Below are 17,782 nucleotides of genomic sequence, written 5' to 3' on the forward strand. Positions count from 1 at the left end.
AATCACAGAAGAAATTAATATTGGTAGATGAAATTCAGCACTTATGAATGTTGAGTGGGTGCATGGGAGAAGAACGTTTCATCTTTATGTATTTGTGGTGTTGAATGTTGAGCTAGCTTTGATTTGTAGTACCTAGTTTTGTGAAATAATTTAGTACATGGTGACTCTAAAAGTTAAGCAGATATTTTAGTTAATAGCTTAAAATTTAATGAAGAACAGAACAGGAAACATTGTACTACCTTTTGTACTTATGGTGTGCTCACAACTTAAATGCTATTGGCAGTTTTCCCCCGGTTCAGAAAATATGTAGTAGAAATAAAGAAGCCCTGGATGGTGGTGGGTTTTGGAATAGCTTTCATACAAGGATGATTGCAGGAGTCGTGACCGAGGGAGACATGATGGAAGTGTGTAAAGCTGTGTCTTGGGGCAGGTGGGTAAAGAGTCTTTGTTCCTTTTGGGACTGAAGTATGGCAAGCTCAACATAAGGTACACTTTCACACAGCCTGTATAGGTGGTGGAATTCATATCTACATGATGCTGTAAATGCAAAAGATTAAAAGAGGTACAGCAAATGTTTATACAAAATCACTGAGAAAATTCTGGCTAGAGCTGTTAAGTATGACAGTGCCATTTTTGGCTCACAAATACACCAGAGAAGTACTACCATATGCTGGGTTTGTTCATATCCTCTTTCCTAGACACTCTTATCGTCATCTCTAGAGGTGCAGTATATGAGTCCACACTGACCTTGGATTTCACCCCATACTGCTATTCTTTTGAAACTTTTAAGTGTGGTGTAGTAATGAACAAAACCAAACCAGCAGAATATGTGGAAATGTTGGTTTTGTGTGAAAGAGCTCTGCACATTGTAATGGCTCCCTAGTATTCTTTTTCATTTCAGGATAAAATGAGGTATTTAAAACAGATTATGAAACGACTGATGATTTCATTAAATAAATGTGATATAGAAAAGACTGTATCAGACTGTGAAACTGTTTGAGTGAAGGACATTAGAAAGGAAGTTTTTTCACCTTTCTTAACCACCTCTGAATTACTCTTACCATGTAAGGTGTAAGTAGAAGTCATATGTTTGCTTTTATAAACCAATTATTTTAGTAATTTAATTTATCTATTAACATAGAAGGAAGATGTCTGTGTAGACCTCAAAGCTAAACAGAAAAATTGCTCTGTAATGATAGAATAAGGTAGAACTGAGTGTTAGCTGAAAATACCTCTGAGCTACAGTAACTGTTTCCAAGAAGTACAGGATGTGCTGTGTTTAAATAAGATACGTACTAAAATAGATATTGAACCCATCCAAGAGGAAGAAAAAAATCAATCCTAAAAATGAGACCTGTTTATTTTAATAAAGCATATTAAACTATTGGATGTATGCTTGCCTATTATAATGACATCTTAGTATCCTTTTTCTTTAAGAGGAGGAGGGCATGGCTACCACAGGTCTTGAAGGAAAGACGTTCCTTCTTTTCTGTATTAGGAAGAAAGTCAGGTGGCATATTGAAAGACCGAGCAAGAAACAAGAAAGCTGAGAGATGAGTTATCTCTGCAGCCATCAACAATAATGATTGTGTCTCCTTTCATTCAGTCTTTACCCTTTTTCTGTGAACCATTATTGCTAAAACTCCGTAGTATATTCTCATACCTGTGAACTGTACCGCTTTCAACCTGCGTTGCTGCCTCCTTCCTGTCTGTTCACCTGTGATACCACTTGAAATAGCCATGCTTCTGTTTCCCTTTGTACTGGCATAGCTTGTAGCATTCACAAGTTCTTCTAGTTTACCTTACTTCTCTAAGGGAGCTAAAAAGGCTGTTCCATACTTTGTTACATAGTAGGTGGCCCAAATATTTGACTTTCTTTATTCATAATTCTCTCAAATTACCTCAAGCTTAGTCTTCTATATGTAGTCAGTCCACCATTAAAATAGTACCATGCCATTTTTTCTTCAGAAACATACTTCAGTTGAAGAAATTAATGATTTTGAGAGTTAAGGATTTACAAGTGTCTTAATTATTATAGGGATGCCACCACACCCCCAGCCCTACTATTTTTTCTCTAATAACAGTTTTGAACCGAGATAATCTCTTCTCTGGATACTGTAGCAAAGGGGAGCTGATTATTGAAGAGCCTTTTACATAAGGAACTCTTGGCTTGCAGCTTCTTCAGATACTGTCTGCATGATTTTGAAGTGCAATTTGAAATAAATATGAGATCAATAGCTTGAATTCATATTTCAGAGTTTTTTAGTGTTTTACATGAAAGAGTTCATATCTAAGATCTCAAAGGCAATGTTTTCATAGTGAATTCTGAATTAAACAGTATTGAAATTTGCTTTTGCCTGTTAGAAGTGAACTTGTACGCTGTTTTTCATCTTTATTTTAGAGCTTTTTAAAGAAACACAACAAAATACCCAACATGCCTGACAGACCAATGACACTTCCTGTACTTATTCCATTTTTGACATAGGTTTCTGTTTTAATATTTTGAAAGAAAAAGTATGATACCAAAGTAAGATTGATGTTAAATCTTGCAAATATTCCCATTTGTCCTATATTGTTGTATTCCATGTTTAAAATCTCCCCACCACTAAAGAGAGAGACTGAATTTTGGCTTTAGAAATAAACCCCAAAATGAAGCAGTTATTTGCACTGCCCCAAAGCAAAACAGGATTTGAAGAATTTTGTTATGCTTCTGCTTGATGCGTGGAAAATTTTTCGGTGTTAGCAGTGACCCTGGACAAATTGGTTGACTCAGCAGGTTTGAAGACTGAAGGGCAGAGTGGAGCCCAAACTTTGGCAATTCATCCACATCGTTCATCTGCTTTTAAAACCCCCTGGATGTGCCCTAGCAGCCGTGTACAAGCTGTTACCGTCCTTTCTCTTTTGAATTTACCAAAGAATTTAAATTCCTTAGTGGATTTCCTGTATATTTACCATGTATCTTTGGAAAAGGTATCCTTTATTAGGTTACAAAGTATTTCTTGCTAAGTTGCACTTGCCCTGTGTAGCTTTATTTCTACATCTGTCTTGAGTTCAAGTTGTTGTTGGCTTCTTACTCTCTTGTTTATATTACTGACCCATTAAAAGTTTTTTTATTGCCATTTGCTTTCCCTTTTAAAGGTGATCCATTAATATGCTCAAGATGCAAACCCTGACTTTGTTTCAAGTGCTGTGAAAATATTGTGATGCTTTTCTTGATTCTTGTAATTTTTGTTGTTACATTTCTTAGTTCAAACTAAGCCATTGTATGAAAAGGTAGCTTAAAACAGGAATGTCTTTATGAAATTAATGAATGTGATAAAATCCAGCATTTAAAGTAATTCTGGTTATCTTTGTAGTTTTACTGCCTTACCCATGTTTCAAATTCTAGCATGATTTTACTGCTTGTTCTCATTATACCTGAAGTAAATAATTTCTAGCTCATATAGTTCAAAAATGAGGACTGCAAGCGTAGAAATAATTTTCATTTTGATAGAATTTGAATTTTATAGCTTAAAATATCCTATAGATTGAGGGCGGGAAATAGGTTTGAACTTGAAGTGAGGCATCAAAGACTATTTTTTAAATTAGATCAAGATACATACTCTGAGACATATTCCTGTAAAATAAGCTTTCAAAAAGCTTATGCTCTAGCTTTTCTTGAGGCATAGTTACTTGATGGATGTAGCAGTCAAAGGTGAGTCAGCTTTCACTCCTGTATTGCGTAATTTTATAAGAGCTGATAACAGTCAAATTAGGTCTCATCAGGTCTGAACTGATCAGATCAAAGATATGTCTGGTCTGATATCTCACTCCCAGCAGGTCGAAAGGAGATCGCATTGACATGTAGGTAGGAGTTGCAGAAGTAAATATCAGTACTTCCCTGTCGTGTTTTTTTTTAACATCCATTAATTTGTATTGTATGACTTTCTCTCTATTTTTGCATTTCTCACTTAATTGTTACCTAGTTGAGACTCCCTAATGCTATTTGAGTCATTGTGATATAATTCCCTAGAAGATTTGATAGTTATATCTCTGTTTTTCAACCAAAATATCGTGTTTAGTTTTTATCTGAGAAGATGCAGTCCACCGAAGGATCATATATACCTGTTGTAAAATTTAGACTTAAACTTTAAGGCAGAAACTTTAAGGCACTTAAGAAGACCTTAAAACTACCTTCTTCATCATTGTTGTTGTATTTTTCTCTTGGTTTTTTTTTGGTGTTTTGTTTTTGTTCATAGTGGTGTATTCAATGATAGTAACGCCAGATGTGCTTGTGGCTGTTCGTTCCTAGATTTAAGTGAGAATGCATAAAGCCAGTATCTTGTTCATGAAAATTCCTTCTGAATTCAATGAATAAGTGGTCGGGGTTGACTCTTGGAATTAAATTACCAGCATTGTCCTGTTTGCCAGTTGCCACTTAATGTTTGAGGGCCTACATTTGTGACTTTTAAACATTTATTAACTGCACTAGAGTTGCTATTTATTGTTTTCATATTTGGAAAAAAACATTTTTTCATGTAAATGTGTTATGTTTCATTAATTCATGAGCTAATGTAATGAATAATTCATGGAAGTATATTTGTTTGGGGATGGATAGATATTAAGTTTTGAAGAGTCCAGTGGAAGTGGAGAAGTAACAGCTGTTTCATGCAACTGCTAACTGAATCATTAAATAAGTGTGAATGATTTCATTTGCATGGAAAATTGATAGGGACAGCTGGTTTTATCTTGTCTCTTCAGGAAGAAGCATATGTAATTATTTTTCCAAACACTTCATTTCTTAATTTTTTTTTCCCCCAGGATGGATTAGATGCTTTGGTATATGACTTGGATTTCCCTGCCTTAAGAAAAAACAAAAACATTGATAACTTCTTAAACAGGTGTAAGTATTTAATGTTTTAACTTCTAAATAACAGAAGACTATAAATACCAGCAAAAATTAAAAATGAAAGCTGTTCTAGCTTTTCGAAAGGCAACTAGGAATTCGGGGCGCATTAAGTTTTTGGGTGCAAGTTATTTTAAGAGCCTGATTATTTATGTATTTCCCAGTGAGAACTGGCAGCTACCTATACAAACCTAATCCCCAGCAACTGAATGTCCAAGTTTGTTGCCACTGTAAAAGGCGTTGTTTTCAGTGGCACAAAGCCTTTGAAGAAAAGGGCCTGTTACCTTTGTTCTTGGCAACTCTCTGGATTCCCATAACTTGCTGTGTAATTTCATGTGCTAATATATCATAAGCAATTAACAGCAAAATGACATACTATGTATAAAGTGCCAAGAAATCATATATTTTGTATTTTTTTTAGTCTGAAAGGTCTTTTCATTATCCCATTGAATTATACTGCATAGCTGCTGTTCTTACGTGTGTATGCAGCTGATGTCTGCAGAATTCTTCTGTGTATTTACTCTGTATTTTTCCACTACCAGATTTCCTGCATGTTCTACTCTGTATCAACATTTTAAATGAAAAAGTTGAATTTAAAGTTGATTTTTTTATACAAGTCATAGTTCCATAATGTTAATAATTAACAAACAAACAAACAACAAACCAACCAACAAAAAGGAATTTAAGAGTTAAGTCTTTTCTTCTTCACCATGAGGGTGGTGAGACACTGGCGCAGGTTGCCCAGGGAAGTTGTGGATGCCCCCTCCCTGGCAGCATTCAAGGCCAGGTTGAATGGGGCTTTGAGCAACCTGGTCTGGTGGGAGGTGTCCCTGCCCATGGCAGGGGTTGGACTGGATGAGCTTTAAGGTCCCTTCCAACCCAAACCATTCTGTGATTCTACAGACTGCCAAACTGACAAAGTCTGGAAATCATGGCAGAGTTACTTGCAGGTTCGAGACTTGCTTCTGCCTGTGGACTGAATGGGCAAACCTGGAACTTAACCTCATGTTATTAGATTTTTACAGGCTTAAGCATCTGAATGAATTGTTGTAATAAATGACTTCTGTGGCAAATATAAAGTAATTTCACTAAACTAATTTGCCTTACTGAAATCTGTTTTTTTGTTTCTTTTTCCAAGCTCTTTTCAAATAGTCCACCTGATGCAACTATAAGCAGTGGTAGTGAATCTGTGGGTTTTACTTTATATGATTCCCCACTGTGGGACTGTATGAGCCCACTAGATCTAGTTTATGGCTCACTTGCACATAAGCTGGTTGCTGAAAGGCCTAAGTTCAAATGTTCTGTTTAACTTTTCACAGTTCAAACTAGATTTGATACCATACACCATGTTACACGCACATTTTGTATACTCAGTTATTTACAGAGAAGGTGTGGTGAAACTTCTGGAGAAAAGAGAAGTTGTATTAAGCAAAGGAAATACTCATTGCAACAGATAATTTGAATGTAATTTTTATGAGCAGTGAAATCATTAGTGAGTCTCAAAGAGCTTCACTTTTGCAGCAGAAGTGAAAGTGTAGTTACGTTTACAGTCTGACAATGAATATCTTCTAGGTATAAATGATATACTGTGTAAGATGTGACCTGAAGTAATGTGAAGGTGGAGAACAGAACATATAATTTCTCACTTCAAACTGCCTTTAGAACACTGATCTTGTATTGGTTGCTGAAATATGGAAGCAAGCTGTGGATGTGCAAATAGTGGTCTTAGAGGGATGTGTGAAGTCTGGTTTGTCTTATATTTCTATTAAAAAAAATAAATAAATAGACATACAAGAACATTTTCATGTTTATTTTTGTTCTTGTAGAAAACTGTTTAAAATATCTTTTTGCAGTATTAGGTGCCCAAACAGTTTGCACCATTGCTCTAGAATTTAAAAATTATTTCTAGATTGCAAATAAAATGGGAGTTTGCTTCATTTATTTTATAGACTCATTGCCCTGTGAGCCAGACTTTATTCCCTCCTGTTTTTTTCTAGTTTACATTATATATTTGTGGAGCCTCCAGAATCTGCTTCTGCTTCCTAAGCTTGTGAGGGTTATTTTTGCAAGTGTAGAACCTTATTAATTTTCTACCATGCAGAATTAAAAGACTAAAGAAATCAATAATCAGGACGGTTGAGAGCCCTGCTTTGCAGCAAGGATTCTTGTTTATTTCAAGACAGCATCTAAGCTTATAATGAACCTTCAGGGCAGGGTAGAGAATGTGGTCTTCTGCTATAGGAGCTACCACACCTGTTCATGCAGCGTAAGCTGCCCAGGTCCTCCGCTGCTGGTGGCAGATAAGGAACTGCCTACTTAAATATGTTGCAGCCTAATAAATGTTGTTTAACAGATCTTTGAATACAGAGGTTAATTTCCAACACTCTTGTTACTGTGGCACATTGCCTGAAGATAATCAGGTGTTAGTATGTCGCTCAAGGAGTAAATTGCAGCTTCCAGCAGCTCACAAGCCTGGTTTACAGTATTTTAAAATCCTTAGCTTAGATTGCTCTTCAGACGTGTTTTCCTTAATTGTGGTTTGGCCATAGGTGAGGCTTGTGATTGAAAAGCGTGTAAAGTATTCCTATTGTGCCAAGCTTTCTTTTGCACCAGTGTCAAGAGTTTTCATTCAGCAGCGGTGGACCTCCTGTTGTGAGATGTCTAGGCAGTGAGTTGACAGTAACTAGAAAACTCTTGCCATGAGATTTGCTGCATTTTAATTCTGTGCAGTCTTGCTCATCCTCCACTATTGGTCAGTTTTCACCAGGGCAAATAAGACAATGCATTATTTTTTAAAAATTATTGAGTATTTTGATCCTTGAGTGAAATAATGTGTCCTGTGCAACCTCATCTAGGTGTTCCTGCTCCGGCAGGGGGATTGGACTAGATGATCTTTTGAGGTCCCTTCCAATCCCTAACGTTCTGTGATTCTGTGATTCTGTAAGAATTTACAATTTAAAAATCATTTATTGAAATCAGCTATGGTATGCTGCATTGTAAGGGAATGGCTTTACATTAGACGGTAATGCAACAGAATGTTTATTCACACAAAACTATGTTTGTTCCTGTTGCTGTAATAAAATCTCGCTGAATTTTAATTCTACGTGTGCTGCTTTTGTTTTAGGTTAGTGGCCAGCATAGGTAGAAATCTAATGATAATTTGCTGTTGTCTGCCTAATAATTTTTTTACAAATATAAACTTAAAAAAATGACATTTCTCATTCTTTCTCTTCTCCATTTGTTCTTCTTTCTGAACTTTGTTTTTAGGCCTAGAATATTATTTTTGAAAGAAAAAAAAATCATTGCATAATTTATTTTATTAGAAGCATATCTGTTTTAGTAGATGTTCCTTGCTTTTAGAAATACTGAGACTTGAAGCTTTTCCATGTAATCTCATGCCAGTGTTGACCCACATGGATTAAAATAGACTGTTTTAATCTTTGACCAAATTTGGAATTGGAATATCTGCCCCCTGGGAGTTTGTAAATTACTGTCGTTTATAGAATGACAGGTTTATATAAATAATCGCAATGATTCCCACTGCATGTTTTAAATTAAAATCTTTTTTGAGTATTAGGAATAATAAAAGTGCAGAAAAGTGAAAGCTTATTTAAAAAAAAAATAGTTTCTTCAAGTGTCTCATATGTGTACTTTATGATATTTTCTCAGATGCTTTGTGTATTTATCCAGAAATGATATTTTTCTACTCATCAGCTTATGAGCACGATCATGCTAGATATGAAATTTTTGCATAGCTTTTTGTTTTAAGAGATAATTATTTTAAAAGAAATTACCAAATTAAGATCTCTGGTAGTTTGACTGTACAGTAGAGTCATTGCATTATGTTTGTCACGTTTTGGTTACTATGGTAAGGAGAATGAGGACATCCGTTCTGCAGAGAGGTTTCCAATAGGACGGTGGATTCAAAAGGACGTCCCCTGTTTAAGCAGCACATCTGCTAATAACTATGAAAATCTGAAGTGAGATGAATAGGTTTAAGTCAATGGATTATATGTGAAATATGAATTTTCTTTTATGTAGATAAAGACACGGTAAATAAAATGAGAGATCTGCGCATGAAAGCTGAAGATTATGAAGTGGTGAAGGTGATCGGTAGAGGGGCATTTGGGGAGGTTCAGTTGGTAAGTTATGTTTCTGTTTGTACATTTAAATGTGTTCTGTAGTGTTTGTTTGCGCATCTATTTCTAAATACAGTGTTCAGAAGATGAAGTCTTTTATAATATTATAACCTTTAGGTCAGTGATTTTTTTTCCTTTTTATCCCATGGAAATGTTTTTGAGAAGCTGGTATTTCAGTACGCTCAAAGCGCAGAAGTACTTGCTTTGCATTGTCGTCATGCTTCTCTAGTAAAATATAATGGAATGTGTATTCCTCATAATCAAGAAAATTAGCCTTTCCACTGTATGCATGGACCTCTGAACACATATTCAGGACTGTCTTCAGCACTAGAAGAATGTCTGCCAGTTCGGGGACTACACCAGACTTTTGTGAACATAATTCTCACAGATGAGAGATGTTGTGTGTTGTTTGTGGCAGATTACCAACCAGGCTTGTTCATCCCACTTTATTAAATCTAGAACTGGTGTGAGAAACTGGAAATATGGCAGCAAGTATACGTGTCTGATAATGAGCTCTGGAAAATGCTTATAGTTTTAACTTCATAGTAGTTAACAGGTGCCAATATCTGTCCTTTTAAAGACACATACCTTCAAAGTACAAAGTGACTGTTATGCCTGTAGACATTTATGTTGGATAGTTCTAGCAAGTATATTAAGAGCTGTGCATCTGTTGTCTCATAATGGAATGTAATTGTCCTGTAGACCTATAGTATGCAATTCTTTATGAAAACGTGAAGAGTCATATAAAACTTGTTAAATAGTGAAGCAGGAAAGTAATATATTCAGTGGTGTTCTTCTTACGTTAATATGGCAAACTGATGTGTTCTGTGTCACATTTGTCTTCATAGGTAAGGCATAAGTCCTCAAGAAGAGTGTATGCTATGAAGCTTCTAAGCAAATTTGAGATGATAAAAAGATCAGATTCTGCATTCTTCTGGGAAGAAAGGGATATTATGGCTTTTGCTAACAGTCCCTGGGTTGTTCAGGTAAGTGGTATTCTTTTTAAAATATTGTCATTATAGAGTAGTTTTGTTAAAATATTGCGTGACTTGGAATTACATGTTTTCATTTTTAGCTTTTCAAAGTCCTTTTTTTGGTTGTATTGGTGTGATAGGGAAATTCATTATTAATATCAGGAACGCTGTATACGACAAATAGCAGATATTGCACTTGCTTAAAAACTGTATTTTGTCATAACATCTACAAGATAAGCTGTTCTGTTTATTATTAGAACTCTTTGCCAGATATACATTGGTGAGCCTGCTCTGTAGTAATTCTTTGAGGCATCCAGCATACCAGAAATACATGCATAAGATAAAGCTTCTGTATATTCTGATTTCTGCGTGTGCATTTGACTGCAAATTATTGACACTTTGGTTGTTATCTCCTCATTTCAGTGTTATTACTGACAAAATTTTTGGGATGCATTGGGAGCACTCTTGAAGTAATAACCATGTGTGGTTTTGGAGGTCTGCTGGATGGTGCAAAGTTGCTGCAGTGGTTGTTGCGATTCTTTTACTGTGTAAATCAGTTTGTGCAGAAATTCCTTTGGTTTTTCTTAAAGATAATGAGAATATTCAGTGACTTGCTTTTTCTTGATTTGTTTTTACAGCTATTTTACGCATTCCAAGATGACCGTTACCTTTACATGGTGATGGAATACATGCCTGGTGGGGACCTTGTGAATTTAATGAGCAACTATGATGTTCCGGAGAAATGGGCAAGATTTTATACTGCTGAAGTTGTGCTTGCATTAGATGCAATTCACTCAATGGGTTTTATACACAGGTGAAAAAGAAAGACGTGTTGTTACATAGTGTTGTTTTATTCCTCCTGCTGCCAGAATTACTTCAGCAATTGTTTAGACAGTCTTCGTGAAGAAATAACATCATAAATTTTACTATTTCATAATTATTCCATCTTACATGAGAAGTGCCTGCCATCAGAAACTACAATTTTCAGCAGGCTGATATTCCTCAGTTTAAGGAGTAATAAAATTGTCTTACTTCACTGAGATACAGGAACTAAAGTGGTAGGAACGTATTGGTCCCAAAATAGCTCCTTTCTTTGATTAGAAAAAGATGTTTTGGGAATTTGATAGCAGTAGTATCCACTGTTAGAAATTATTAACTCTGCTTTGCATTTGAAGCCTCAGCTGGCATCAGACCCATTAAACAAGAATCTGTGAAGGATGTGAGGAAAACAGAACATGGATGTGCAGAGCAAAGGGAACATGGATGTAGTTTCGTATTATGTACTTGCTCTAAAGTGAAATGTAGTCACTTCTAGGATAGGTTGTGAAGTTTTCTTTTTGTTATCTTATATTTGATACTTGAAGTTTTTTTTTTTGTTGCTAGCTGTTGATTGTGGAGCAGAATAATAATTTTTTTCCACAGAATATACAGGAAGAGTTTGAGGAAGACATAGTATATGAATTCTCAATTTGTAATTTGGCCAGAAGATCAGTATGAACATGTAAGCTTTTGTAAAAAAAGCAAAAGCAAAGCAGAACAAACAACTAATCCGTTGGTTGAATAGGACCTAGAGCATCATTAATTATGTAGCTATGCTATATCTGGTGGATAAATTATCTGGCTGAATGAACCATTTGTACATGTGTATTGCAAGCTTTAGAAAGCAGGCATTAGAAATTGCCAGCAGCACAGCGAGGTTTTTTTAGTGAAAATTTAGATTTTTTTGACACCAGCAGATTTTTTTGAATTTGTTTTCCACCTGCTCAAATCTGAGGAATGAAAGGAAACTGATGAAAATGTGGGCCCGCGGCTTAATGCATCAGGGACCTAGTGACAAAGGACATGGAAACGGCTAAGGCTGCTGCTTTTGCCTCAGCCTTCGTTGATAAGATCTGCTTTCAGGCCTCTGAGGTCCCTGTGCTGTAGTGGCAGAGCTTGGGAGAGTAAAGCAGCACTTTGACAGAGGAAGATCAAGCTGAGACCCAGTTATGCAAACTGGACATACGCATGTCCAAGGCCAGGTGGGATGTACCAAGGGTTGTGAGGGAGCTGGCTGGTATCCTTATGATACTGCTCTGTCACCTTTGAGAAGTTGTGGCAATGCAGAGATTCCTGAGGACTGAAAAGATGCAAATGCACACCTATTTTGACCCAAAAAGGGCAAGGAGGGGAAGATCAGGGGAACTGAGCAGCCTATAGGGAATCGGCCTTTGGCACCCTTATGGAGTTAATTCTCAGGAAACCATTTGCAAGCATATGGATGGGAAGGTGATTTGGAACATCCTGCATGGATTTACTAAGGATAAAGCATGGCTTACCAACCCAGTTGCCCTCTGTGATGAGAAGATTGGCTTCACTGATGAGAGGAGAGCAGCATGTGTTGTTTGTCTTGAAAAGCAAAGTTTTTGATGTAGCCAGATTGGAGAGATGCAGTTTGAATAGGTAGAACAATGGATTGCGCTCAGTAGTGCAGTGTCCAGCCAACAGTCAGCTACCAGCGATTCCTCAGAGGGTTGATACTCGGGGCAGCACTGTGTTTTTGTTCACAACCTGAACAGTGTTCAGGTGCAGCAGGAAGCTGCAGTCATCAGGTGCCCAGCAGGACTTCAGAGAAAATGTGGAACCAGACTTGAAGTTGCACACTGAAAAGATGAAAGGCAATAGGTGACACAAGTTGCAGTAAGGGAATATCTGCCTATTCATTAAGAAATATTTTTTAGCTACGAGGCTGGTCAAACAGTGGAAGAGAATCCTAGAGAGGCTATTGAATCTCCATCTTTGAAAAAATTTAGAACTTAACTAGATTTGACCCTGAGGAACCTAATGGAACTATGAAGTTGAATCTAACTTTGTTAGCTGTACTTTGATCAGGTGGTTGAACCAGGGGTCTTGCAAAGATCCCTCCCAACCAAAATTATTCTGTGAGTATACTGATATATTTCAACTACATTTCACTTCACAGTTATGGCCAGAGCTTTCAGTTGAGATCCCAGAAATATACTTTCTCCTGAAATTCACGTTATGCCTTCTTGATAATTGTTTCCTACTATTACTTTGTTTTAGTGTATTTAATAATGTTAGATGTGCTGAACTTCGCCAGTTGCTTGTCACAGAAGTACTTGTGGAAAAGGGCATAAGGCCTTTTGAGCCATGGAAAAACATTTGCTCGCATTAATATAATTCTGAAAATGACATCCATTTATTCCCTTAAGGTAGAAGTGGTACAGAGGAGCAGCTATGTTTTCAAGGTCTGTTTGAGATAGCTAACTCAGAACCAGAATGGATTTTTTTTCTGTAGCTAGTGGAGAAGTACTTCAACCAGTGAGTGTTTTTTAAGAACTTAAGGTTCAAGGTTAATGTCCAGATTTCTTAAATTTGGTAACTTAAGACTGTATTCATACAGCCGTTATATTTTTTCTTTAATGCTGTTGTTCAGCAGTCTGTGAGTTGGACATGATACTTAAAGAAAGCAACAAAAAATGGAAGAAATAGTTGGTGGTTTTCTTTGCAATGTTGCATGTGAAAAGTAGTTGACTTTTATTGTTTTCATAAGTTAAATTGATTCATTTACTTTTAAACAAATCTAATTTTCTCCTTTCAGAGATGTGAAGCCTGATAATATGCTGCTAGATAAAGCTGGTCATTTAAAACTTGCAGATTTTGGTACTTGCATGAAGATGAACAAGGTAAACATATGACTTTAATTTTGCTTTTCTGTTTGTGAAAGGAAAACATACTTAAGAATGAAGAGAAAATATACTGAAAACTTTTTAGCTAGATAAGAAGAGTTCCCCTTACTGTTCTTTGTGTCCTATTCCGTGGCAATGTAGAATGCAGAAATGGTTCTTGAAATAGGGGCTGTGCCATATGCTGATATAGCAAAAGGGCAAATCTGAAGGAAACAGGTTAAATAATGTCATATAACTATTTATTTTTAAAATAGATCCTGAGGTCACTAAAAAAGGACATTTTACAGCAGTATTTCACATACTCTGAAGTACTGTTGTTCACTACATGAAACTCTGATTGGTTTGTGTCATCATGGACATATATATGAGGAAAACAATCTGAGATAAGTGGTGCTTAACAGTGTCTGTAATTGATCTACATTATGTTCTCAACTACTCCACGAGCTTTGAATGAATCACTGTATTTAGCTGCTTTGTCATAAATAAAAGGCACCAATGAAAACCAATTATAGGTTATGTGTACAAGTTCAAAGAGTTGACTCAGGTCACAAACAGTCCATTTCAGTGGAATAGCTGACACAAAATTTGGCTTTATTTTGACTTAATACAGATTTATCCTTGACTGTCTGTTCTTAACAATGAGGAATTTTGAAATGTAGATAAACATTATCCTACCATTTAAGCTGTGAATGCCAAAAGAGAAAAGAAAAAATATTATGAAACTTTGCTGTATGTTAGCATTACAGAAGTAAACTCGTGTCCGCAACACTTCGTGTTTTGTGCTGTTCTAAACAAAGTTATTTGAGTGGTATTGAGCATCTTCTTGGGTACCTCTGGTCTTTTGAAAGAGAAAGGTTACTCTGCAGGAGGGAAACTGCTCAGCATAGTAGCTTAGTTTAGGTGCATTCTGGATTTGCTACATACACAACACTGGATTTGTATTTGTTATATTTACTTAGTTATATATTTTTGTGCAAGTTTTTCTGTTGATCCATTTCTAGGAATGGCAGAAGATTATTTCAGAACTGCTGAATGGCACTGTAAAGGGGCACGTGGTTGCAGTTTCAGCATTCTAGATGCCAGCTCCAATGTGACTGAGCTCTGTTCTGTCAGCCCTTTCTCAGGGCCATGAGGAACTTCAAACGTTCTTCTCGCCTGTTACCCATTTTGAAGTCTGTCTGCTTAGAGTTTCAAGGCCCTGTCTATGTTTAGTCCTCCTGGCATAAGAATAAGTATAGTTACACCTAAAAGTATATTGGATCGGAGGTGAAAAACTTGCACTTTAGCTGATCCTGTCAGCCACATCCCTCATGTTGACCTATTTATACTAATGGAGGAGCCCTCCCTGTTTATAGTACATGCTGTCGTATACGACACATTTATACTGGGATGAATGGGAGAAGCTATGCAGTGTTTACAGGGCCTAGATGCAATTCTGCTTGCTGCTTGGATATTAACTGAGGTTTTTAAAGTAACTTTCACTGTGTTTTACAAATCTGGTGCTTTGTGCTGGATTTAGTAGCTTAGGATTTAAAAACGTTTACATACCCATTCAGAAAAGGACGTTCATTGACAACAGTTGATGTTGATGTGTTGATGTTGCATAGGCCGCATAAACTCTTGGAAATGGCTTGCAAATTTGGATCTTATATTTGGGCCTGGCTGTTTTCCTCCTCCCTGTAGGAAGGTATGGTACGATGTGATACGGCTGTGGGAACACCAGACTATATCTCTCCTGAAGTGTTGAAGTCCCAAGGTGGTGACGGTTACTATGGGCGAGAATGCGACTGGTGGTCAGTTGGAGTCTTTTTGTATGAGATGCTTGTAGGTGAGTAATAGGATAATCAGAATTGACTGCACTATGTAACTAGACTCTATTTTAAAATCAGTGTTGTTTTTAACTGTATAATTTACTACTCTTCTAACGTAAGCTGTGGTTTACTGATAGTGGTATGTACAGAATATATTTTAGAAATATTCTGATGCAGTTCTCAAACATTTGTCCTTGCCTCTTGTTCACTTAGTTGCTTACATTGTTACATATGTATTTCAAATATTGTAAATCAAATTTGCAATACTTCTGATTTGCTTTTAATTTTGGCTTTGCTGCTTTTTCAGGGGATACACCTTTTTATGCAGATTCTTTGGTTGGAACATACAGTAAGATTATGAACCATAAGAACTCCCTTACTTTCCCTGATGACAATGACATTTCTAAAGAGGCAAAAAACCTTATTTGTGCCTTTTTAACTGATAGGTAAGATTTAAACTTTACTCAAAATGAAAGTAAGCCTTCGTTAAGAGAATTTCTTCTCTTGCTGAAAGAACATATATCTATATATATATAGATATATGTTTTGTGTGGGTTTCTGAGCTGCTCGATGGAAGTGAGTATTTGAGAGAGGAGTCACCAATGGTTGCTGCTGCTCTTTATGGTAGTAGCACGTATACTGGGGAAGTGCTGCTACTATGGGTACTTCTACCTTCTAAATTTAGTTTTAAAATAAAGTGTTAGTCCACAGTAATAGCTACTGTTACCTTTGTCTGTGTTGCATAGTGTTGAGAGGCATGCAAAACAGATTCCTTCTGGGTGAAGCTGAAGCAAAAGGTGCATTTCAGGAGTGCCCCTCATGCACTCTGGGCTCGTAGTGGGCATTCAGGATCAGGGTAGAGTCAGCCCAAAGGAAGTCCATCTGAAATGTGGGTGTTAGGCCTGTTTTACTTTGTGAATACACTTCTATTGTACTCACGCTACTTATTAATATAAGCATGACATTTGCTTGAGAACTGGTGCTACAAAGGAGGTGGGCTGCTGCATTTCCTGGGCTGCATGGGATCCAAACAGCATGAACTCCTAGAAAAAGTGGAACCTAGATGCTCCTTGACAGCTGCCTAGCGAGTCTTGTGATTGTGGTAACAGTAGCTGCTGTGCTCATATAGATACCTTCATATGAAAACTTTGAGAAATGTTTATTTCTTACCTTAGTTTGAGAGGTAATTTTTTGTCTTCATTGTTAGATTTTGCTTTAGAATGAGTTTTTCCTTCGGAATAATTTATGTAATTTTCTTTAACAGGGAAGTGAGGCTAGGACGAAATGGTGTAGAAGAAATTAAACGGCACCTTTTCTTCAAAAATGATCAATGGGCTTGGGAAACTCTCAGAGACAGTAAGTACAATGCTTTTCTCCGATGAGACACTGATCTGTCTTATTTATGTATTATGTTAGCAAACAGACTGTGATATTTCTTTTTAATGGAATTTAAAGTTCTATTTACACTGTACCAAGGAAAGAGATTTCCCACCAAAGGGAAATTTCGCCCCCCACACTCCAAATTCTGGATTGTGTCACTTCAGTAATACAATGATCATTATTACACTGTTCTGCTTTTTTCCTAGCTGTCGCACCAGTGGTGCCTGACTTGAGTAGTGACATTGACACTAGTAATTTTGATGATCTGGAAGAAGATAAAGGGGAAGAAGAAACATTTCCCATACCGAAAGCATTTGTGGGCAACCAGCTTCCTTTTGTAGGATTTACGTACTACAGCAACCGTCGGTACGTATGCAGAGAGCAAGCTAATGGTGTATTCTTTTTTTGACGCTCTTACCAACCAGTGTTTTGATACAAGCCTTTTCAGATTCTTATTAATGATTTAGAATCTGAATAAATGCTACTCTTTTGACATTTTGATAATGATAACCAGTACTGCTAGTCGTCAGTAAAATATCACACTGAATTTGTGAACATCTTATTCTGCATTAAAAATATGTAGTGGTGCTGCAGAAGCTAAGCAAGAAAAATCCACTCTTGCCGCTACTAACCAGAGCTGCTTGCAGAGCACTGAATTATATGTGTAGCATCATGAATCAGGGATATGAATGCCACACCGTTTTACTGCAAATTACTGTTTCTGAGTTGTGTGTGAAGATTCGATACTTTACATCAGTGTTTCAGCATGTGATAGATAAAGCCTTGGCTTGCTAGAAATAAGATATTTTCTACTTGCCTGTTACCTGCTTCATATTTTTTATGAAGTACTCAGCCACTAAAATCTTGTTGAAGATGAGGTTCAAAAATAAACAATCGTATTTCC

General features: G+C 36.6%; 1 protein-coding gene across 1 annotated transcript in view; it reads left to right on the top strand.

Annotated features, from left to right (window-relative positions):
* Window positions 1-17,782, top strand: part of ROCK1 (Rho-associated, coiled-coil containing protein kinase 1) — an 87,077-nt gene that overhangs the window by 26,892 nt on the left and 42,403 nt on the right. Inside the window, exons 2-10 of the mRNA XM_010188843.1 lie at window positions 4,801-4,882; window positions 8,927-9,027; window positions 9,873-10,010; window positions 10,637-10,812; window positions 13,600-13,684; window positions 15,371-15,515; window positions 15,806-15,944; window positions 16,763-16,854; window positions 17,085-17,244. Of these exons, the coding sequence (XP_010187145.1) occupies window positions 4,801-4,882; window positions 8,927-9,027; window positions 9,873-10,010; window positions 10,637-10,812; window positions 13,600-13,684; window positions 15,371-15,515; window positions 15,806-15,944; window positions 16,763-16,854; window positions 17,085-17,244 (1,118 nt within the window). The remainder of the gene's footprint in view (window positions 1-4,800; window positions 4,883-8,926; window positions 9,028-9,872; window positions 10,011-10,636; window positions 10,813-13,599; window positions 13,685-15,370; window positions 15,516-15,805; window positions 15,945-16,762; window positions 16,855-17,084; window positions 17,245-17,782) is intronic.

Source organism: Mesitornis unicolor, unplaced genomic scaffold, assembly GCF_000695765.1.
Source record: "Mesitornis unicolor isolate BGI_N332 unplaced genomic scaffold, ASM69576v1 scaffold29667, whole genome shotgun sequence".
Classification (NCBI taxonomy): domain Eukaryota; kingdom Metazoa; phylum Chordata; class Aves; order Mesitornithiformes; family Mesitornithidae; genus Mesitornis; species Mesitornis unicolor.